Source organism: Puma concolor, chromosome A1, assembly GCF_028749965.1.
Source record: "Puma concolor isolate L17-30 chromosome A1, mPumCon1.1.hap2, whole genome shotgun sequence".
Lineage (NCBI taxonomy): Eukaryota > Metazoa > Chordata > Mammalia > Carnivora > Felidae > Puma > Puma concolor.
In genome coordinates this window covers 240,210,008-240,234,358 of record NC_141667.1, presented here as the reverse complement: position 1 = coordinate 240,234,358, position 24,351 = coordinate 240,210,008, and the positions used below count along the sequence as shown (strand labels likewise).

Sequence of the window (24,351 nt, the reverse complement as noted above, 5' to 3'; positions counted from 1 at the left end):
ATTGAAAGTTAACATGTTCAGAAAAAGCAAACTTAAAACGTTTTGAATAAGCAATCTCTGGCCTACATAAACTACAATACGTTTGCACTCAAATAGCACCTGTCTTAGATGTGGTTAGCGCAAATTATTAGCTACTTCTTTAACTAAACACTATTTTACCAAATTCCCAAAAGGATCAAAATAACAGTTATTCTCTCATTTGATATATACCACTTTATAACAACAAAAATCTGTTCAAATACAAGACTTTATTTTTATTTATTAATAAGGTAAATATAATGATTTTTGAAAAAAAAAAGTTTAAAAATGTTCAGCCTTCATGTTAATGTAGGTTAGGCCATCCAAAAGACAAAGCAGAGTTAACATTAAGTCATGGTCCAGGATTATACTTATGAGAAACAAATACAGGACTTACGGTACTTGTTAAGTAAAGACAACCAAAATAAACTGTATTTCAAATTTGTTTCTATAAAAACATATTAAAGACCATTTTAAAATAGTATCCATCTTTTCTTTCAAATGGGCATATAGCTTCATTTGCAATCATGTACAAATATAATAAACTTGACTAATAGCTTTTGTAATCTTTTAATACAAATACAATTCCTTCCTCCTTTATGCAACCCAACAAAGTAATAGCAAGTGAAGTCATTAGAAAAATATGGACCTTTCTGAATCTATATTGCATTTGTAACTTAGATTGGAAAATACAGTTCAGATCATATGAAACACGTGGATTTCAGGTGTACACGTCACCTGTGCCTTGCAAATGATCAGATATGGTCTTTATTTTGGCTGAAATGCAAAAATACGATTAATTTCTTAATAACAGATTAGTTAAAAATAGTTTCCATTGATAGCAGTGCTAGTCCTAGAACAAAATGTAAGCAAAACATATTTGTAAGTCACTGTCTATTCAGTGCCCCCAATATACAGATCCTAAGCCCTTAATATACATTTGCTTTAAAGATTAATGAATGGACATCTCACATGTCTGATAATCTTTACTTTAAACAATCCTGTAAACATAGTCAAAATCTTTCTAAAAGAAGTAAAATTCAAGTAAACATTGCATATTTGATTTAAACTAACCTTACAAGTTAAATTCGCTTATGACACATTGGATGAAAATCATTCAATACGCAACAAGGTTTTAAAAAATCATCCACATGTAAAAATGGAACTGAACTCTGTAAACATGTTCATGTTTAAGAACTACTGTAGTGCAGCTGCTCTTTGGTTTGGCATAATGATACCGGTCAGACGCCTCAGGTACCGAACATTCAAGTAAATCTGTACCCAGGCAAAACCAAGACTCCTGGTGGAATTTGTCTTTAATGGCAATGGCAGGACCTGAAATCCAACTTTATTTTCCTTAAATATATCAAAGTGTTCGAAGGACCAAAGATAGAGTACTAATAGATTTCGACAGGCCTTCATTTTGACCTTTGCCCCTAAAGAGTTGATAGCACTAATCAATCAATACCAGTCGAAACACCAAAGAGGCAACCTTGCCGTGACTCCCGGGCCATTTGTAGGCCCCTGCTGAATGACCATTAACATGTATGAATAAATCAGCCAAATATCTAGAATGTGGCAAAGTGCTGGCCATAAATTAAACCAAAGGTAACTAAGGCAAAGGCTTTAAGTGAAAACTTTTGAAAAGGTGTTTGCTCTACTATTAAAGATGACGTTAAATAAAACTTAAAAGAGAAAGATTACGTCACCACAAAAGTGCCTGAATAGGTTAAAGGGGAAAGACTATGTTTCCTCAACTGTTAATCAGGTGCATGCAAATCCTGTGATCTAAATGTAGAAATACTCACAAAAAGTACCGGGAGAACATTTCTGAAAGTAGTCAGGTAAGTTTAAACGTTCACAATCTCCTTACAATACATAAACCGCCAAAGTGAAGTGATTTTTTTAACTCCCTTAACTCGCATACTTAAAAGTCTTCTAGAGTCAAGAGTATTAGGACTACAAAGTTCAAATAAAGGTATAGGAACCATTGTAATAGTATTCCAAACTGTATTTTCAAAGTAACTCATTCCTTTGGTTCAAAGGGAGAAAACATTACTTCCTATTAAAATCTAATATTAGCATAGCCAATGGAATTAGACAAATCCTATCAACTGAAGATCTGGAACAGCTGACTAAAAATTTATGCTACATTAGGAAATTACAGAGCTATCCCTACGGCGTATGTTTGACATACAGAAGGTACCTCCAAAATACCTGGTGGATGAATGAAATATAAGGCTAATTTTGCAAAATTAGGAGTCAAAGAATGTGAGAGGTCATCCAGTCTAACTCATGCATAATACCCCTTCCTCCAATCCTATTTTACAGAGAGATAAACTGTAATGGTCAATATTTACAGATGCTGGTTAAGATTCAGCTCTATCCAATACTGGAAGCAATCAATCATTTTGGTTTGTGTGTGCACACAGGACTAAACAGGACAAATGAGGTAACATTTCTATGTTGTTTCTCCTTTACAGGGTACAGTATTTTCCCTTAGAGTTAATTCAACAATTCCTGTCGCTTAGACTGGATTTCCAAAGGAAGTCAGATTTCAAAATTGGCACGAATAGTGGAATCCACTGCTCACAGACTGGAAGTTTTAAATGGACTACTCAGGTTAGGATTTCTCTCCTGAAGGTAGAATTATGCTAAGCAGTTTTATTCTAGTTCAAATTGCATTTTAAGTCACCGTTTAAGCTTTATAGCATCGCTGTAAAAAGTTTCCAAGCAATTTTTAGTAATCACCTAAACTGACATTTGAAAGTCAACAGCATGTGTATCCTAAATACCTTAGGACGACAAGTAATTTTTAACAGCTTACAAAACCTGCCCATCTTCCTCTTTACTTTTCTCCTAGCCACTGCCACTATTCTGTGTCCAATATTCCTATAGCACATGTGCCTTTGTGTTTCCCTGCCCATAAAAATACCCATGAAAGTTCAACAAAAAAGGAATTTGAAAGCAGAGAAAACCAAAAATATTTCTACTTAAGCCTTGGGCACAACACTACATTACATGGTTGTATTAATGCTTAGAACTAAGCCCTCAATGAATTATACAAATGTGCTCCATGTTTTAAATAACTATATTTAGATATCTGAATCTTTCTGAGTGTTATTTTATAGCCAACAATAAAAAAACTTTATTATTAAAAATGTTGAAAAGTATAAAACAGTAATTATAAATTAGCAAACACCCAATAAAAAAAAGTTATTTTCTTTTCCTTACACAGTACAAGCAACAGTAAGTGGATATTATCAATCACCTTCAGCCACCACACTGCCCTACATGTACTTCACTTAAGACAACTTCTCAGCTTGTTGGAGTGAAAATTTATATGGATACAAAGAAACGACTCTAACAATAGAACTCAGGTGTCAAAAAAATACATCTGCCATGTTAACATATGTTTTGATAGCTCATACTGTAGCATCTCATAACAGGTAAGTGTTATTTCCAAAATAAAATTAAGTCACTTTTGTAGCAGTCAGTCGATGTAGCACAAATGGGCTTATGTTAGATTAAGGCATCTTCCTGCTCTGGAGTAGTGCTTCTGTGGATCCAGCGATCTGTACAAAGGCTTCCTTTTTTAAAAAATATATCTTCTGTTATACTTCAATTATTTCATTCCATTGATCATTTTCTTGCAAATAAAACTGAAAATATCAGTCCATAATATGTTTTTATAAACCTACAAAATCAGAAACAATTGAGTTACTGGTTAAAACTTAATTTTATAGTTCTGAAAATAAGATTTATTAAGCGGTTCTGTGGGCTAAGGTATAAAGCTGCTAAAATAACAAGACCGGACACAGGGGCGCCTGGGTGGCTCAGTCGGCTGCGCGTCCGACTGCGGCTCAGGTCATGATCTCACGGTCCGTGAGTTCAAGCCCCACGGCAGACCCTGTGCTGACAGCTCAGAGCCTGGAGCCTGCTTCGGATTCTGTGTCTCTGTGTCTCCCTCTCTCTCTGTCCTTCCCTTCCTTGTGCTCTGTCTCTCTCTCCTTCAAATATAAACAAACACTTAAAAAATAATAAAATAAAATAAAATAAGAAGGAAATAAATACTTTAATACAACTAATACTGTAATAATAACAAAGATTTTTATAAGCAGCAAGTAAGGGGTACTGCTGGCTTTCTTCCTCAGAAGCAAACGAGAACATTTTAAAAGAGGTGGATTCTTTTGGTTCTCCCTTACTGTTAACTTGGACATAACCTGCGAGGACATCTTTACCCACCCCTTCCTAACACTGCTAGAGCATATAGGGAGGTACCCACAGCAACATTTATAGATTGTTGAGGATTTTCAACAACCACTAGCATCAGACATTCTTCCACCCACATTAAGAATTCTAGAACCAAGGCTATACCACAGCCACAGTTCTTGGTGGGCATGGTCACCTCATGACATACAGTCACCACTCCTCTCCAGAGTCCAGCCTGACACAAGCCCACCCTGAGAGCCTCTGTTCTGATTCTGCTTGGTCTCACATAGGCTCTGCCTGTTACCTTGGACCTGGGCTCCAGGTCCTTTGTGAGGAACTGAATGCTAATGAAAACTGCTGAGCAAGGAAGCAGATGCTCCCCTGATTAAGACTGCAGATGCGAACTCCTTGAAAAGATGAACTCCTGCCACAGAAAAGCTGACAATAAAGGGACATTGTCTTCAGTTGCTGTTTGTGGTCATCTGTTATGCAGCAAAGGGTAACCAATACAGGTTACGAGGAAGACTTCGGAACAATCTAATAGCTGCCCAAGATGCTCCCAAGTCATCGAGAGAGTCCCCAACTGAAACAGAGAGCCGTCTTTGTTTCAAAGCATCGGGAGACACGGAGCTCACTACATCCCTCACAGTTCAACTTAGTTACACCACCTACTTGCACTAAGGTTTGTGTTTAGTCTGTCTGGGAAGTTCCTGGTTGCCAGTTACATTAATTTCCTCGGGCTGCTGTCTCGGGCTGGCCAGACAGAGATCAGCTGCTCAGCGTGGCTGGCTACAGGAAACTGCTCTTTTGTTACCTCTTTTCCAACTAGATCACATCAGCGAACCTCTGCAGTCTTTTCTGCAGCCACTCTTCTCTGGATCAACATCCTTCTAATAGTAGGCAAAAGCCATCTTGTTTTTCTTAAACTAATTAATAAGACACCGTTTACTGAAAAGATTAGTCGTCCACATACCAACCCAAAAAAGCTTTTATTAGCTTCTTCATTAACCTACCAATACATGTTTACTAAGACTGTGCTAGAAGTGGTAAGAAAAATGGGATTTAGGCAGCTGTTACCTTCCAATCTCTTCTTAACCACCTAATTTTGCTGATATAATTGAAAGAGTAAAAAAAAAATGACTTGCAAATTGTTTTGAGATTAGAAAACATGAAAATAACTGCATTTGTTCAAGGAGATTACCTTTATACTGTCTTACCTTGTTCTTATTCAAATGGTTAGTTATGAACCAGTGGTACTCAATTTTCTATTGCCACTGTAACATGGTTATTTGTCCCTGTAAGCACATAATTATATACGACATGACACAAAAAAAGAAGTATTAAGTTTCTGGCTAAATGGTAGAACTGATGATCACAGTAAAAGCAACTCTTACAAAAGCACTATATTATGCTTATGGTTATCAACCATAACCATATCCTCTTGGAGAACCCAGAAGCGCTAAGAGCTAAAAGTCTGGTTTTAGGCTTATATTTGTGAAAATGTCCATTGGCTTTGAAAGCAGCCATAACTGCGAAGCCCATGAATGAATTTTTCCTTTGACCTTATACATGGGGTCTGATGATCCTAATGAATACTAATTTAAGAGAATATCCTAATGATACGAATTCAAGAGAATAACTTAAGCATTGCGAAGAGCCAAAAACAAACAAAAAATCAGAAATTCTGACAGCAGGCTTTCAAGTCTTAGGGTATTTCCCTTGGTACAAAATGATCTGAATGTCCAAACCATTTTCCTACAGAGCAAGATGAGGACAGTGCTATTACTATTGCTATTAAAAACCGCCATGCAAAGAGTGTAGCTTGTAATGCATGTTAAATGGCCAGCCTATGTCATAAACCTGGCCTGGTTCGAAAGACCACCTCTGTCTTGTCAACTGTTCTACAACGAATCCATAATTCACGAAATGATTAACAGTCATCATGAAAAGGTTAAAATATTTTTGGTGCACTCTTTTTATATATTAAGGCAGCAAAGACTACAATGCATTTCAAAAATTATTTTCAAATAAGCAAAATTAAGACCCCAGAGAAAAATCTTGTTTAAACGCTATTCAGAATCGTGAGTGCCAAAGGAACTTTCTACATCTGAGGTCAAGAAACACATGGCTGGGTAACAAAAGGCAAGTCCAACTGTGTCAACAGAACAGAACACAGGAGTAGCCACTACACTTTCTCAAACCTTTTCTCCATAAAAGCTACCAATAAACACTGACACCCCATATGTCAGATACTCCATTAAAAAGTCTCTCGTATGTTAGTATTTTCAAATATGGTGTTATTTTGATTTTTCCACATTTGTTAAACCTGGTTGACTTCATCTGAACCAGAAAAAGCAGTGTTTTCGAGAAGACAAGTAAGTATTACCTGATCTGACAGTGCCTTCCTCAGATTCATTCTCTGTCCACTGAGATTCACTGTCCAACAATCGGTTTTTTGATTCACTAAGCGGTTTGATAGGAAAGGGTTGACTTGAGCCAATACTGAAAAGAGGAGGAAAATAATTCAGTAACTAGTTTAATGCTCAATTAATACTTAATTAATAAGCAGCAAATTAGTATTCCTTCTCCTACATATGTGAGGGCAACTCATGAGATCTCAGCACTCTTAAAAAACTCTATCTTCAAAAGAAAAATATGCCCCCAACCCCCAACTGAATGGCTCTCTAGACCCAAGAATCTCTATTCCAACAGTGCCAATGAAAACTATTAGACAAAAGAAAAAAGCTCCAAAGGCTGGTGTGAAACTTTTAAAACGTGTTAATCGAGAGCCGTTAAGGTAGCACAAGGTGGGGATCTAGGTCTGTGGCCAGGACAAAAAAAATTACCTGTCATTTCCCAAGTTTTCTGCTTTCTACCTCTGCAGTTTAGATCTAAGGGGAAAAAACGATTTAGTGACTCAGCGTAGACTTACTTTTCTTGCTAAGAGACCCGGGGAGGGAGAAGGTGGAGGAACGGAAGGAGGAAAAGGGAAGTAGTGTTCCTTGCGTACTTACTACGGGCCAGACACTGTGCTGGGTGCATCAGACACAGGTCAAGCTTCACAATAACCCTTGGAGGCAGCTGTGATTGCCCTCATTTGACAGAGCTGGAAACCGAGTCTCACACAGCTGAGGTGACTTGTTCAGACCCACAGTAAGAGTTAGAGTTCTAAGGTCCAAAGACTGGAGGTTCTAAGGTCGACGATCTGATATTAATGGGCCGGCTTGGAATTTATAATCCCTCCTCCCCCGCAATTTATTTCTGTCTTAAATAAATTTCAACTGTTTCACTTTGACAGAAGCATCTCTATCTTCTTTAAAATTTCATTTAAAATGAGCTATTTCTCTGAATTTATGAATCGGATTGCTTGGCATGGAAATACTGAGAAAATATCTCCTAAGATGAATGAATGAGAAAAAATTTTACATTTGTATTTTTGAAATCCTCATTAATATTATTTTCACACCGCAATTAACATCTGTTTATCAAAATATAATGATGGATCGCATGACCAATTTCTTTGAAAAAAATAGAGCTGATACAAACCAACAGAATCAAATCTTGAAAGAATATCTTAGTTTCTAGAAAGATGTAGCATATTTAGGATAGCCATGTTTCCTGGTTGGCCCAGAGATTTCTAGTTCAACTATTAATAGCAATAGCAAGCATTCTCTTTCTTACTATTAAAAGTGTTATGGTTTGGATGATAAAAAATACGGCTGTCTTCAACATATTAGGTAAACACCCAGATTAACTCTCAGTTAAAAACCTTTTATATAGAATTTCTCTTTGCCTATGTTGGCTCACAAATTACTACTGTATTTATATGTATGTATAACACACACACACACACATACACACACACACACACACACACACACACACACAGTTTGCTTTATAATGAATACAGAAAAACTTGATGACAAGAAGCACACCTTCTAGCATATTCATTTTGATTTGTAACAGGAGCTTGTTCTGGATCCATCCCCACAAGGCGAGTTGGAAAACTGCAACCATCACCCAAGCTGCATAATGAAAAATATCAGCAATAATTTAAATCATATTAATGTAAATCAAAGTGTTCAAATTTAATAACCATTCTTCAAAGTCACAGTATAAAGAAATTATATGTTGTCATTACAGAGAATAATTCTTAACATTTTCTAATTTAGAGGGTTACTCTTCTAATTTACATGTATTTAAAAACAATATCTTTCATGACTACTAAGATTATAATGCCTCTTATAATACCTCAAACATAGGTATTCAAGTACCAGGGAAGCTGATAATGAAAAATTTGGGTAATTAAGACTATAATTATTATTAAGATTATGCTGCCTCAAACACAGGTAATCAAATATTTGGGTAAGTGACCTGCTCATCACTATCAGTTAGGACATCATAAAGGCACAAAATGGAATTCAAGATGTAAGTTCCACATATTTATTCATTTGACAAGTATTTATTAAATGCTTACAATGCTCTGGTACTATTATAAGAGGTAGGGATAGAGCAGTGAACAAATGAGAAGAAAATCTCTGCCTTCAAGAAGTTTACAATTAAAAAATTACAGACATATCTTCACATTTTAAAAATACCAAAAGTAGGTAAAACGGACTTTCACTTCCAGCCAAGATGGGTTAACTGGTAAATGTGACCTCCTGTCATGAACAACCAGAAAACTGAATACTATATACAATAACTATTTTCCAAACAGGCAACACAGAACTGTAGTGTCTGAAAGAAGAGAAACCAACCAAGTGAGTCCCAGCTTTCTGCCAGGACCTGGGCACCACCAGGGGAAGCAGAGCAAGGTCGTCTCATTGAATTGAGGTTTCAGAGATGCACGTTTCAAGGTGATGTGCTTGAATCTACTGGACAGAGCTGAGGAAGGGCGGATACGCAGAGGAAGGCCTATGGCAATGTGCACAGCATTTCACTGGAGTCTCGTGGTGAATGCTAAACTACACATGTGAATCTGGGAGAAGAACAACTGGGAAGTACAAGAGAACAATCCATGAAGCTCCTACAGCACTGGAAGGCATTCGAATCTGACCAGCCACACTAGAGAGATCTTACTGTACGTCTGGATTCGGTAGAGACCCCAGCTTGCTCTCACCTGTGTTGCAGGGCTAAACCTGCCCTAAAGAAAATGCTACTTTAAACCCAACGTAACAAAGCTTAAAACAGCCTCAAAAGGACCACACTAAAAACACAAGTAACTGCCAAAGGGAGAAAGCAAAATTTAACACACAAAATTCAAAATGTCTACCACCTAATAAAAAATTACTAGCATGGAAAGTAGGAAAATGGGATCCACAGCTAAGAAAAAAACAGTTACTAGAAAAGAATTAGAAATGACTATGAAAACTTGAAGCAATCACTTTAAATTAGTGACTATAAATGTCTGTGAATTAACAGGAAAAATGGACATAATGAGAAGAGAAATTTAAGATATAAAAAAAAGAACCAAAATGAACTTCTACTAAAGTTCAGAAGAAAAACACAATATTCTGTGTATTCTGAAAAACACAATATCTGAAATGAAACATTCATTAGATGAGCTTAACAGCAGAGCGGACATCACAGAAGAAAAGATCAGCGAACTATCCAAACTTCAGCAGGTAGAAAAAAAAGATGGGGGGCAGGGAAAAACAGTAACGACCTGTGGGTCACGATCAAGCAATTTAACATACATATATTTAAGGGTGCCCGAAAACCCAGTGCGGGGAGAGCATGGGCAGACATGATTAAAATTATTTAATTGTGATGAAAACTATAAATTCATAGATCCAAGAAGCCTAATGAATCCCAAAGAGGATAAACACAAAGAAACCATACATCATATCAAACTGCTTAAAATCAGTGATCAAGATAACATCTTAAAAGAAGCTAAGGAGGAAACAAAAGACCCGGTAATTTACAAATAGTGGAATAAAGATGAATGAGGCTGATTTCTTGTCAAAAACAATGCAATCTGTAAATTAATGGAACAACATCTTTAAAGAATGGGGGAAAAAACAACCAAACCAGTCAACACTGAAATTGCTACTTAGAGAAAATAATCTTAAAAAATACTAGTCCGTGTTCTACCCAGTCGGAGTGGACGACCTTGTAATACAGGAGACAAAGGAGATTGGTACACTTAAAGATACAGCGATAGGATCTGCCAAATGAAACACAGAAAAAAGACTAAGAAACGGACAGCGCATCGCTGAGCTGTGGTAGAACTTCTCGTGTACGAATATACATGCATTCTTCTTATTTGAAGAAATAATGATTCAAACACTTTCCAAATCTGATGAAAGTTATAGAATCACAGCTCCAAGAAGTTCAACCAATTCCAAGCACAAGAAAAACGAACAACATACCAAACAATATATACCAAGGCGCATCCTAATCAAACTGCATGAAACTAGTGATGAAAAAGCCCATTTTAAAGGCACTTAGTGAAAAAGACACATCACATGCAGAGTAAAAAAGAATGACTGCAAACTTGTCAGACAAAAATGTAACCCAGAAGACCATTAAAGCAATATCCAGAATTATAGGCCAAGCAGAATGTTTTTCAAAAGTGAAAACAAAACGTTATTTTCAGACAAACTATAGGAAGTGCAGCAAATGAAGAGAAGAAAATCCCGTAACATTGATAAATATGTCATTCGAATTTCAAATATTTTTTTCCTTTTCTGTAGTGACTCTGATACATAGATAGCCTAAGACGCCTGGGGTCTGGGTGACAAGGAAACTATAAATCATCTCAAGCATTTATTTTCATTTAAATTTGAAGTTAAAAATTGCATTATGTGTTGGGTCTTCGATTTAAAACACAACAGAATAGTCTGTGATAGAATCTTTGAGATGTAGCTGGTAAGTATAAATTCTTATCATTTTCTACTTCAAACAACTTATTTACATTTTGCAGGAGAAAGTGATTGTGATTTTTATGAATCATTTTTTCCGCTTTCCAAATATATGCCCAAACCAAACCCTCTTTTGCCCATGTAATAAAAAACATGAAAAATAAAATATTTTATATAATCAAGATATTCTGAGTTTTCATTCTCCAGGCTCATAGGATGTCATATACAGTATTCTGTGAATCTTAACACATTTAGCCAGAGACTATCACAGATTCTGTAATTTCTGAGACCTGCGTTTTATAAATTACCTTGAAAATATTGGAAGTAGCCAGTATTTCTTTTCATCGCCAAAGACTTGTCTCCAATTTTTACTGCATCCAAGAGAAAAACCATTTCCATCAGGTCCATATGAAAATGTGGGTGAGCGGAATGATTCTGTTATAGATACACAGATTAAAAAAAAGAATTAATCCACTGAATAATTATATAAGGATGGAAAGTAGCAATTTTCTTGCTTACTCTTTGATATCAAAGTTTTATAAATATAATTTAAAACAAATATTTGTAACAATTAAAAGAAACTTCTCAAACTTATTTGGGAAAAAAATACTACCTCTGAGTATTTCATCATCTTTATAAAATGAAAATGTGAGAAGAATTATCTAATATTACTAAAAAATCTACTGAAGTGTGTTCATTATATCTCCCTTAAAAAACAAAAGTTTATGGGGTGCCTGGATGGCTCAGTCAGTTAAGCATCTGACTATAGCTCAGGTCACGATCTCACGGTTCCTGAGTTCAAGCCCTGCATCGGGTTCTGTGCTGACAGCTCAGAGCCTAGAGCCTCCTTCACACTCTGTGTCTACCTCTCTCTCTCTCCCCCTCCCCCGCTCACGCTCTGTCTCTCTTGAAAGAATAAAACATAGAAAAAATACTTATTTTGAGACAGAGAGCATGTGCACACGCATGCAAGTGGGGGAAGGGCAGAGAGAGAAGGAGAGAGAATCCCAAGCAGGCTCTGTGCTGACAGTGTGGGGCTCGAACCACATGGGGCTTGAACCCATGAACTGTGATAGCATGAGCTAAGCCGAAATCAAGAGTCAGATGCTTAACTGACTGAGCTACCCAGGCGCCCCTGTATCTCCCTTTTAAAAAAAGATATGCTAACTCTTGTGACTTCACTCATTCATTACTTATGAAATTCTTACCACGTGCCTGTTGGCACAGTACCAGATGTTTGAGATCCAAAGGTAAATTAGATGAAATTCTTAAAGAACCGACAGTCCAATAAAGTCTAACAAAACTGCACTGTGACACAGATACAGGTGTGAATGGGGGTGGCAGTACTTGAACATGATCTTGAACGATGAATAAAAAAAGAGGCAGATGCTAATCAGAGACCATTATTTCAAACTTGGCTGCTAAATGATCCATAGTGAGGGCTGAAGAAAGATACACTTCTCACCAGAAAAATGAAAAATGGTTTTTTTCCTTTATTTAAAAGTACAATGCATTTTAGCATGTTTTATAAGCTATGGGTAAGAAGCCAGGGAGAGAGGAATTGGGAAAGGTTGATGATACAGAACAGTAAAGTAAAAACTGATGCAAGAAAATTCTAGAAGAAATGGGACAGCCTCTAGAAGAGTTCTAAAGATTAACCTTAGATACCAGAAAAGACATTTGTCCTCAGAATTTGGAGGCAGTGTGACAGTGATGGGTTTGAAAGGAGAAATGTCTGTGTGAGGTTACAAGGGTGGGGGGCAGGCGGTTAAAAATTTACCTGTGACAACTTCTAATTTTTTCAGAAACACATGACATGTGACTGCCAAAGAGAGTAGAGGACCCAAGTAGAGGACCCAAGTGAGGTCTGAGACCTGCACACATCACTGTGGGAGTAAGACTGCCTTCCCCAGCTTTCTACACCTCGACATGCGTGTGGATAAAGTGAAGCGCTGGGGAATAACCAGGGAGCAGATCAGCAAATGAATTATGGGAGGAAACCAGGGTGGGTATAGTGTGAGAGTACTGTCAGGAGTCGTTCAAGTCACTTGTTACAGGATCTAAAACGGAAAAGACGAGAAAATGAGACCAGAAAGGAAGGGAGTCCTTGGGAGAGAAGTGCTGGAGAATACAGGCAGGGTAAAAGAGGAAATTCGGTGGCATACAGAAAAGGATAGATGAAAGGATGAAGAATGGCCAGAGAATGGAAAATTCCAATTGAAAATTTCAGGGACTCCTCAGTTCCAAGAGAATAAAAGGTTCAATATTTAGTTTATGGGAATGATTAGCCACCAGAATCAAAGACTGCTTGCCTGTCTGGGATGATCGCAGTTGTCTGAATATAGAAACTCTTTAAATTGGAGAACTGGTCTCAAGGTGGGTAGGTGACAGTAATGGGGAAGGGTAGAGGGGACACCTCAAAGGACACAAGAGCAGGACTCTGGAAGAAGCAATGGAGAACCAGCCCAAGGTCAGGGGTGTGGAAGGTGAGGCTGTAAAGGAAGTGGAGTGTCCGGGTAATGATTTTTCAAAGTGTGGGTTAAAACACCCGGATAGGTGTTTTTCACATCCAATAGGCTGTGAAATCGACTCAGTGGTTTGTGACCAGCATTTCTTTTTAATGAACTAGAACAGAAAGTATTAGAGTACATTGCAAATAAAGATTAATAATGTTTTATAAATTTTTTGCTTATTTTATTTATATAATTTTATAAACGTGTGCATGCACTAGGTCACGATACAAATGATGCCTTTCTTGCTGGAGTCACAGGCAAAAAAGTTTGAAGAAGACTATTTAAAGAGAACGGGTTTCCCATGAAACACTGCTCTCTCATAACAACAACGCTGGGCAGGAAATGAAGCAGGATTAGAACTGTAAGTGTTCCAAGTGTTAAGGTTAAAAAGTTGAAGTGCTCAGGCTCCCATCTGAAGCAGTCAGCTATGACTCAGCTTCAACTGAAGGACGCCAGATAGGAAAACGGGCCCACTGTTACCAGATTTACCAATTGCTGAAAAGAATTCTACTTTTCTATAGGAAATCTCTCCCTTTCTAGTTCGGGTGGTTCATAAGGACTAGACTTTCCATGTAGGCTGCCTTTTATCATTGCCGTTAAAGACAAGGAGATGGCAGGATATCTGTGAACAGGGTAATGAATTAACCACTAGACACCAGAAAGTTTATTTATACAGAAAAGGGAGGAATGCATGTTGGGACTGAAGGAGGTGGGCTGGGAAAGAAAGGGCACAGAAATCTTTACCATGGAGCCCATCATGCCTTAAATGACTCAGTAGAACACAAGGTTAAAATAACCTAGAGACATATCTAAAAGTCTCCCTGAGATGTCTTTATCTTTTTGTATTATAATCTATCTGCCTCTAATTCTCCTGTTAGACATATGGCTTTAGATGGCAGGGAGTCTTTGACTTTCCTATGAAACAATGTGACAAATCCCTATTTTGTCTTTTTTTTTTTTTTTAAATTTTGTATTTGAGAGAGAGAGGGGGAGTGTGAGCAGGGTAGAAGGGCAGGGAGGATCTCAGTTAAGCTCCATGTTTAGCACAGAGTCCAACATGGGGCTCAATCCCATGACCCTTGGGATCACGAGCTGAGCCGAAATCAAGAGCTGGATGCTCAACTGACTAAGCCACCAGGTGCCCCAACAAATCCTTATCTTGTACTTTGGTACATTAGCCAATGCCTAAATATTTCAATTAGAGCACGGTAGCTGCTTACAGGCTAATAGCTTAGTTTGAGCAATGAATGCCACATCACCCTTATTTAGGAAATGTTTGTCCAATTATTTTAATACTTCACTGAGTTTCTCCCCTATATTGTACTTTAAAAAATGAACAACAAAAAAAAAGGAAATAAATACTGATATTAGTGATATAATACATAAATTTCACTGTCAACTGACATAAAGCCATGTTAAAAACACTACTCAATCAGGGAAAATGCCAGTCAGTGTGCAATCAACTGTGGGGAAAAAGAGTAAAAGACACATGTTTTAGCTAAAAAAAAAAAAAAAAAAGCTGTAAATGAGGATTCAAAAAATTTTTTTTTGCATTCAGAGAATGAACTTCCTTATAACATGTAAATCTACTATCTACCTTTATAGGTTGATTTTTGAAAAAGCATTGTATAAACGCAAGAAACAGCTTTTATTTACTAAAATTTATGCAGTCGGTTCTTTTATATACAATGCACCACTGAAAATACATACAAAAGCCAAACTCATTTCCTCAACCTTCAAAATAATGAACGTTTACATTTATTGTACACCCATTGTTCTTATCCAGTCACAGTCTTAATATGGAACTGTTTTACACTTCTTTATCATCTATCTTCTCATGATACTTCATACTCGTTTATGGTCATTTTCCTAAATAATTAGGATTTCTTTTAACCTACTTACCTATTGTTGTTCTGTTTCTTCCAACCAGCCAGCAGTGGTAGCTGAAAAGTGACAGGACGCTGATGAAGAACATTGTAGACACAAAGAAAAGAAAAAGTACGTGGAACTTTGCACGTGTATCAGAGAGTTCATTCTGAGGAAGGAAAAAAGAAGACTCAACTTTAGAATCGTCAGCCTCTAAGATATATTATGATCTGGTTCTTCCTAAAGACTGCCGAATCTACCAAAACTCTTGCCAGATATGAAGACTATGGAGTAAATTGAGGTAATAAATCCAAAGGCAACATCTCCAAAAACAGAAAATTGGCATTATCAAAGGAGCTTGCTTATATAAAAGGTGGAAAGAGTCATTTTAAAAATTACTCTTAAACATTTAAAAATTTTAGTAATGTTTTCAATAATAAGGATGCACTTTTTTGCTCAACATTTTCTTTTGTACTTTACGCATATCTTCATATGCTTTCCCCAATATCCAGGATATACAACGGCTTTCCTTATCTATGCCAAAACATTTGCTTATTTTAATGACACATGCTGCTAATCAGACACTAACTGTGATAAATTTATCTTTAATTTCTACTTTTGGAACACCACAGCAAATATCCCCATGCCCTCAGTTGTCTTGATTCCTACCTTTTTTATCCTCGTTCAATTCCTCCAGTCTTTTTCGGTAATTAGCAGTTTTGGTAAATACATTTACCACAAGGTATTAGTGAATGGAAACAGCTTCTCTGTTACCCGATCTTATGGCAATATTCATTTTAACAGAAGCAAAACCTTAACCTGGAATTATTATCTATTAATAGGAGACAGAGGAAGCCCTTAAGTGTCGGCTCTTAAAATAAAACCGTCCATATGGTTTTCCACTAGAGCATGAGGTGGTTCTGCTTGACTGAAACATTGTTTACAGGGTAAATGGAAGGTTTTTAGCATTAGATGATTCTTTCATCTTTTTCTCTTCTCTCCCAGAGTAACCACAATGTGTTTTCAATACATCAAGTGATTCTTCTAACTTCCCATCTTGTGAAGCAAATGAGTTTTATACGTATTTACTAGAAATGTCACAAGAATGGCATGGCAATGATGTTCTTTTACCTTTGGACAACTCTCTGTAGATTTCCTGCGGCAAAGCTTGTACAAATAGAGATAATGTATTAAGAAACCAAATTTTATACAAAATTATCCTGAACACTACTTTTATAGATCTTTTATGTTTTGAAGGAACACTAAGATGTTGCTCTCTAAAGGTCGTTGACACTTCCTCCAAAAACACAAAAGAACACAGACACGAATATTTAGCTCTTCAAGCACATTCAAGGTACACTTTAAACAGACACTTTTACACTGTTTTTAAAAACGGAGATTTATATCTAGGAAAAAATAAAATTCATTTTTTTTTTTTTAGCAAATAGCTCTTATTAAAAAACTTCTGATTAGTGGTTTCTTTCTAAAAACTGTATCTGAGAATTTCTTACCACCTTCACTGCTACCGCAACAGCCTTCTCAGAGGTGCTGTCCTTTACCCTGCCGTCTAGTTTCAGCTCGGCAGTCAGGGTGACGCGTTACAGTGAGACCACGTCACTCCTCTGCTCCCGTTTCACTCAGCGTGAAAGACAACATCCTTGACACTCTCCGAGGCCCACTGCCTGGGCTTCGCATCACTCCCGTTCTCAGTCATTCTACTCCAGCCACACTAGCCTCCTCGCTGTTACACGAACACAGTGGGGGTGCGCCTACAAAATTTGGGGCCTTTGCTCTGAAGTCCAGATGTTTCCTCAGAAGTCTTCTCTCGGATGTCCACTAACTCCCCTCAAGTCTTGGCTCAAATCTTATCCTTCTTATTGAGATCTACCCTGATCACACTGTTCTTCAAAAATTGAGATATAACTGACATGTAACGTTAGTTTTGGTTGCAAAACATGATTTTACATATATATCAAAATGATCACCACAATAAGTCTAGTTAACATCCATACCACAGGCACAAATTTCTTTTCCTAGTGAGGAGATCTTTTAAGAGGTACTATCTTAGCGACAACACAACACATTTAACTATAGTCACTATGTTGTGCATTACATACTCAGGACGTATGTTATTTTGAACACCTTCACCCACTGTGCCCACCCCCCATGCGTTGTCCCTGACAATCACCAATCTGCTCTCTGTGTCTATGAGTTCAAAAAGTTTACATTTAAGTGACAAAAACAGTATTTTTATTTCTCTGACTTATTTCACTTAAAGTCCTCCAGACCCATCCATGTGGTCACAAATGGCAGGATTTCCTTCTTTTTATGGTTGAGTAATATTCCATTGTGTACACACACACACACACACACACACACACAGTTTCTTTATCCATTTGTCTATTGATGGATACTTAGGTTGTTTTCATTTCTTGGTTATTCTAAATAAGCTGCAATGCACACAGGGTTACACATATGTTTTCAAGTTAGTATTTTCATTTCCTTTGGATGAATATCCAGAAGTAGAATTGCTGGACCATACAGTTCTAATTTTTTGAGGAATCCTTATACTGTTTCCATAGTGCCTAAGCCAATCTACATTCCCACCAATGGTGCATGTATCCCCTTTTCTTTATATCCTCGCCGACGCCAGTTATTTCTTATCTTTTGATAATAGTTGCTCTAAGAGGTATGAGCTGATGTCTCACCCTGTGGTTTTGATTTGCATTTCCCTGATTAGTGACATTGACCACTTTTTCATGTACCTGCTGGCCATCCATAGGTCTGGGAAAATGCCTGTTCAGATCCTCTGCACATTTAAAAAAAAATTTTTTTTTTTTAATTTTTATTTTTGAGAAGAGACAGACAGAGCATTAGCGGGGGAGGAAAAAGAGGGAGACACAGAATCCGAAGCAGGCTCCGGGCTCTGAGCTATCAGCACAGGGCCTGACACGGGGCGCAAACTCACACACCGTGAGATCATGACCTGAGCTGAAGTTGGATGCTTAACCGACTGAGCCACCCAGGCAGCCCTCCTCTGCACATTTTTATTTTTTTTAATTTACATCCAAATTAGTTAGCATATAGTGCAACAATGATTTCAGGAGTAGATTCCTCAATGCCCCTTACCCATTTAGCCCATCCCCCCCCCCACATCCCCTCTAGTAACCCTGTTTGTTCTCCATATTTAAGAGTCTCTTAGGTTTTGTCCCCCTCCCTGTTTTTGTATTATTTTTGTTTCCCTTCCCTTATGTTCCTCTCTTTTGTCTCTTAAAGTCCTTATATGAGTGAAGTCATATATTTGTCTTTCTCTAATTTCATTTAGCATAATACCCTCCAGTTCCATCCATGTAGTTGCAAATGTCCTCTGCACATTTTTTAATTGGTTTTTTGGCTATTGAGTTATAGGAGTTCTTTGTATATTTTGTCTATTACCCCCTTATCAGATAATATGAGTTGCAAATATCTTCTCCCATTCAATAGGCTGCTTTTTTGATTTGTTAATAGTTTCCTTTGTCTTCTTAGTCTGATGCAGTCCCACTTGTTTACTTTTGCTTTTGTTGCCTTTGGTGTTAAATCTAAAAAACATGAAGGAGCTTACTGCCCATGTTTTAACCTATGAGACTTACCGTTTCAGGTCTTATGTTCAAGTCTTCAATCCATTTGGAACGGATTTTTGTATGATGGAGGTAGGGATCCAGTTTCATTCTTTTGCATGTGGCTGTCCATGTTTACCAACATTACTTATTACAAAGATTGTCCTTTGCCCACTGTATATTCTTGGCTCCTGTGTCAAAAATTAACTGACCCAAGATTCATGGGTTTATTTCTGGCCTATTCTGTTCCATTGACCATTGTGTCTGTTTTCACGCCAATACCATATGGTTCTGATTACTATAGCTTTGTAATACAGCTTGAAATCAGGAAGCATGATACCTCCAGCTTTGTTCTTCTTTTTCAAGACTGCCTTAGCTATTTGGGGTCTTCTGTGGTTCCACATAAACTTTAGGATTGCTTGTTCTATTTCTGTGAAAAATGCCATTGGAACTTAGTTATGGGGTTCACTGAAATCTGTAGATGGCTTTTGGTAGTATGGACATTTTAACAATGTTAACTCTTCCAGTCCATGAGCACAGTTAACTTTCCATTTGTTTGTGCCTTCGACTGCCTTCAGCAGTCTCTTACGGTCCCCAATGTATAGGTCTTTCAACTCCTCGGTTAAAGTTATTCCCTAAGTATTTTGCCCTTTCTGATGCCAGTGTAAATGGGATTGTTTTCTCAATTTCTCTTCTGACAGTTAGTTACTAATACAGAAATGCAACTGATTTTATACCCTGCAAATTTACCAAATTAGTTTCCTAGTTCTAACAGTTTTTGTGAAGTCTTTTATTTTTTTTCTGTTCACATAATGTTTATTGATAGACTAGCATAAAAGGATGGCTGTGAAAATCATATAGGTATTTTCATTGAGAAGACATACCCACCCTGTACTTCCCAATTCTTAAAAGATACTTTATGAGGTTTCTAAAATAATGTAGAGTAAAAGTGTATTTATATCATCCTGTTTTTTTTGTGTTTTTTTTAATGTTTATTTATGAGAGAGAGAGACAGAGCATGAGCAGGGGAGGGGCAGAGAGAGAGGGAGAGAGAGAGACACACACACACACAGATTTCGAAGCAGGCTCCAGGCCTGTCAGTACAGAACTGTCAGTACAGAGCCTGACACGGGGCTCAAACTCATGAACCGTGACATCATGACCTGAGCCGAAGTCAGACACTTGACTGACTGAACTACCCAGGCACCCCAATCATCCTGTTTTTTAAATTTAAATCCAACTTAGTTAAGTTAACACACTGTAATAATGATTTCAGAAATAGAATTTAGTGATTCATCACTTTCATATAACACCCAGTGCTCATCCCAACGAGTGCCCTCAATGCCCATCACCCATTTAGCCCATCCTCCCCACCCAACGCCCCTATAGCAACCCTCAGTTTGTTCTCTATAGTTAAGAGTCTCTTATGCTTTGCTTCCCTCTCTGTTTTTATCTTATTTTTCCTTCCCTTCCCTTCCCCTCTGTTCATCTGTTTTGTCTCTTAAATTCCACATGAGTGAAATCATATGATATTTTGTCTTCCTCTGACTTATTCTGCTTAGCATAATACACTCTAGTTCCATCCATGTTGTTGCAAATGGCAAGATTTCATTCTTTTTGATTGCCGAGTAATATTATATTACTTACACACACACACACACACACACACACACACACACACACACCACATCTTCTTTATCCATTCATCAGTCAATGGACATCTGGGCTCTTTCCATAATTTGGCTATTGTCAATAGTGCTGCTTAAACATTGGGGCGCATGTGCCCCTTCAAATCAGCATTTTTGTATCCTTTGGATACATTTTGGTGGAGTCTTTAGGGTATTCTAAACATATGCATTATGCAAAGATAATTGTACTTCTTTCCTATTTGAATTCCTTTTCTTTTTCTTGCCTAATTGCTGTGGATAGGACTTCCAATACATACCATGTTGAATAAAAGTAACAAGAGTGGGAATCTTTGTCTTCTTCTTCTTTTTTTTTTTAATGTTTATTTTTGAGAGAGAAAGCATATGCAGAAGGAGGCGCGGAGAGACAGGAGATAATCCCAAGCAGGCTCCATGTTGTCAGTGTGGAGCCCAGTGTGGGGCTAGATCTCACAAACTGTAAGACCATGACCTGACTAGAAATCAAGAGTCCAACACTTAACTGACTGAGCCACCCTGGCACCCCAATCCTTATCTTGCTCTTAACCTTAGGGGAAAAACTTTAAGCTTTTCATCACTGACTACAATGTTAGCTATGGGCTTGTCATATATGGCTTTTATTGTATTAAGATATATTCCCTCTATAACTACTTTGTTAAGAATTTTTATCAAAAATGGACATTGAGGGGCCCCTGAGTGACTCAATCGGTTAAGCCTCTGACTTCGGTTCCGGTCATGATCTCATGGCTCATGAGTTTGAGCCCCGCATCGGGCTTTGTGTTGACAGCTCAGAGTCTGGAGCCTGCTTCGGATTCTGTGTCTCCCTCTCTCTCTCTCTGCCCCTTCCTTGCTCATGCTCTCTCTCAAAAATAAAACAAAACATTTTAAAAAATGGCCATTGAATTCTGTCAAATGTTTCTCTGCATCCAGGGAAATAATCATATGATTTTTTTCCTTCATTTTTTTAATCTGGTACATCATGCTGATTGACTTAAAGATGCTGAACCAAACCTGCATCCCTAGAATAAATCCCACTTGATCATGGTATATGATCCTTTTAATGTATTCTTTTATTAAATGTTTATTTATTTAATTTTGAGAGAGAATGCACAAGCGGCTGGGGGGGGGGGGGAAGGGGGCAAAGAGAGAGGGAGACACAGAATCTGAGGCAGGCTCCAAGCTCAGAGCTGTCAGCACCGAGGCCAACCCACAAACTGTAGGATCATGACCCAAGCCAAAGTCAGATGCTTAACTGAATGAGCTACTCAGGTGTCCCCTTTTAAAGTATTCTTGAATGCAGTTTGCTAATATTTTTTTTGAAGACTTTTATGTCTTTGTTCAACAAGGATATTGGCCTATGATTTTTTTTTTCCTTGTAGTGTTCTTGTCTACTTTGGGTATCAGGGTAATACTGGCCTTATAAAATAAATTTGGAAGTGTTCCCTCTTCTATTTTTTTTTTTTTTTTGGAAGATTCTGAAGACTGGCATTAATTCTTTAAATGTTTGGTTGAATTCACTACCAAACCATCTGGTTTCTGGACTTTTATTTATTGGGAAGTTATTAATTTAATTTTGTTACTAGCAATCTGTTCAGATTTTCTATTTCATCATGACTCAGTCTTGGTAGGTTGTGTTTCTAGGAATGTATCCATTTCTTCTAGGCTGTCTAATTTGTTGCTGCATAATTGTTCAGAGTAGTCTCTGATGATCCTTTGCATTTCTGTGGTATCAGCTGTAATGTATCCCCTTTCATTTCTAATTTTGAGTCCTCTTTCTTTCTTGATGGGTCTAGGTAAAGGTTTACCTATTCTGTTTATCTTTTCAAAGAACCAACTTTGGCTTGTATGTTCTTTTTCTAGTTCCTGAAATGTAAAGTTAGGTCATTTGAGATCTTTCTCATTTGTGAGTTTTCCAGTTTTCGTTTTTGTGACTCATTTCTAGTTTTATACCACTGTGTTTTCTGTTTCTTTTGGATGGAGTGTTCTGTATGTCTGTTAAGTCCACCTGTTCTAATGTGTCATTTTTTCCCCCACGATTTAAACTGCCTCGTTGCTCTAATGTGTCATTTTTTTTTTTTTTAACGTTTATTTATTTTTTTGGGACAGAGAGAGACAGAGCATGAACGGGGGAGGGGCAGAGAGAGAGGGAGACACAGAATCGGAAACAGGCTCCAGGCTCTGAGCCATCAGCCCAGAGCCCGACGCGGGGCTCGAACTCATGGACCGTGAGATCGTGACCTGGCTGAAGTCGGACGCTTAACCGACTGCGCCACCCAGGCGCCCCTCTAATGTGTCATTTTAATGCCAATCCTTCCTTGTTGATTTTCTGTCTGGATGATCTATCCATCGATGAGAGCGGGGTCTTGAAGTCCCTACTATTACTGTATTGCTCCTATTTCTCCCTTTGGGTCTGTTAATATTTGCTCTGTGTATTTAGGTGCTCCCATGTTGCGTGCACATATTCCTTTTTCAGATGTCCACCAACTCCCGTCAAACCTTTGCTAAAATCTGATCTTCTTCCTGAGGTCTACGCTGATCCCTCTAACACTTCTGTCTGTCCTGGTCATGCCACCCCAAGAAACTTGCTGCATCCCTTACTCTGCTCTACTTTGACTTTTCTTCACCGTGTTTACTTTCTAAAACACAATAGGATTTACTTATTTATTATGTGTATATGCCTTCCTCTTCTCAAAAATAAGTTCTATAAAAACAGGACTGTTTTGTTCACTGATCTATCCAAAGTGCCTAGAACACTGCCTGGTACATAATAAGTACTCAATAAATATTTGTTGAAGAAAAAAATTTAAGTTTACTAGCGTTTCCTTACTCATAATGAATCTGAAGGAGTTAAAAATATTTATTCTTTAATTAATAAATCATTATATGCAAACACTGGAGTTTCTGATAAAAAATGTAAAATTCTATAATCTAGACTTGATTCATCTGGCACTAAATCCTTTACTTAAACAGGGCCACTGAACAGGGTTAAGAGGGTTGTTAACTGAACAAAGGTGCTTAGAACCAGGGGAACAACAGAACCCAAAACTCGGTGGGCTGAGACCACACAGAACTGGGTGCTTTCTTCTAATATGCACAAAGGCACTGCAGGTACCAGCACCCCCTGGTTTTAAATGCCCCAAGTTGAAAACATCCAAAAATGTTTTAGTGAAAGTCCTTGTAAAATATCTTAGCTATTTCCTGGATAAATAATCGTGCTTGGTGACTGAGGCTTTAATTATGTTACGTCCAAGGAACGCTATGAAAAGCAACTCACAATGGAAAGTAGCTGGATGCTGAAACAGAAAAATCTACGTTCAAATTCCGGCTGGTTACCTAACTCGTCCAACCTCGGTTTTCAACTCTGAAAATGGGAAGGGCAACAGCTCCCTCTGCATTAACTTCATTTTCTTATTTTCTGTATTGTTCACACACTGGCACCTGGGGCCTTGCTGACTGAAGAGAGGCTGCCTCTCCCACAGCTTTCCGGTCCTTAAGCGACAGCAAGGAATAAACCTGTTTGTCTATGACAACCTGACCAATCCAGAGTTCGTACTCCAAGCCACCTCCTCTCTCTGGCTGTTACTCTGCAGGAGACAATACTGCCCTGCCTTCACCACTC

General features: G+C 37.7%; 1 protein-coding gene across 7 annotated transcripts in view; it reads right to left on the bottom strand.

Annotated features, from left to right (window-relative positions):
- ZDHHC20 (zDHHC palmitoyltransferase 20) overlaps positions 1 to 24,351 on the bottom strand; it is a 75,383-nt gene that overhangs the window by 2,746 nt on the left and 48,286 nt on the right. For 2 of the 7 annotated variants that reach the window (XR_015254126.1, XR_015254133.1), the window contains exons 8-11: positions 15,509 to 15,641; positions 11,402 to 11,528; positions 8,166 to 8,255; positions 6,617 to 6,732 (exon numbers count right to left, since the gene is read on the bottom strand). Coding sequence is in view for 4 of the 7 variants with exons in the window: in XM_086715237.1 (XP_086571363.1) it covers positions 5,488 to 5,525; positions 6,617 to 6,732; positions 8,166 to 8,255; positions 11,402 to 11,528; positions 15,509 to 15,641; positions 16,604 to 16,639 (540 nt within the window). In the remaining 3 variants the exon portion in view is untranslated. Of the gene's footprint in view, positions 1 to 229; positions 3,716 to 5,447; positions 5,526 to 6,616; positions 6,733 to 7,076; positions 7,122 to 8,165; positions 8,256 to 11,401; positions 11,529 to 15,508; positions 15,642 to 16,603; positions 16,640 to 24,351 lie in introns of those variants that run through there. The other 5 variants (XM_086715237.1, XR_015254127.1, XM_086715223.1 and 2 more) reach the window with 5 other exon arrangements.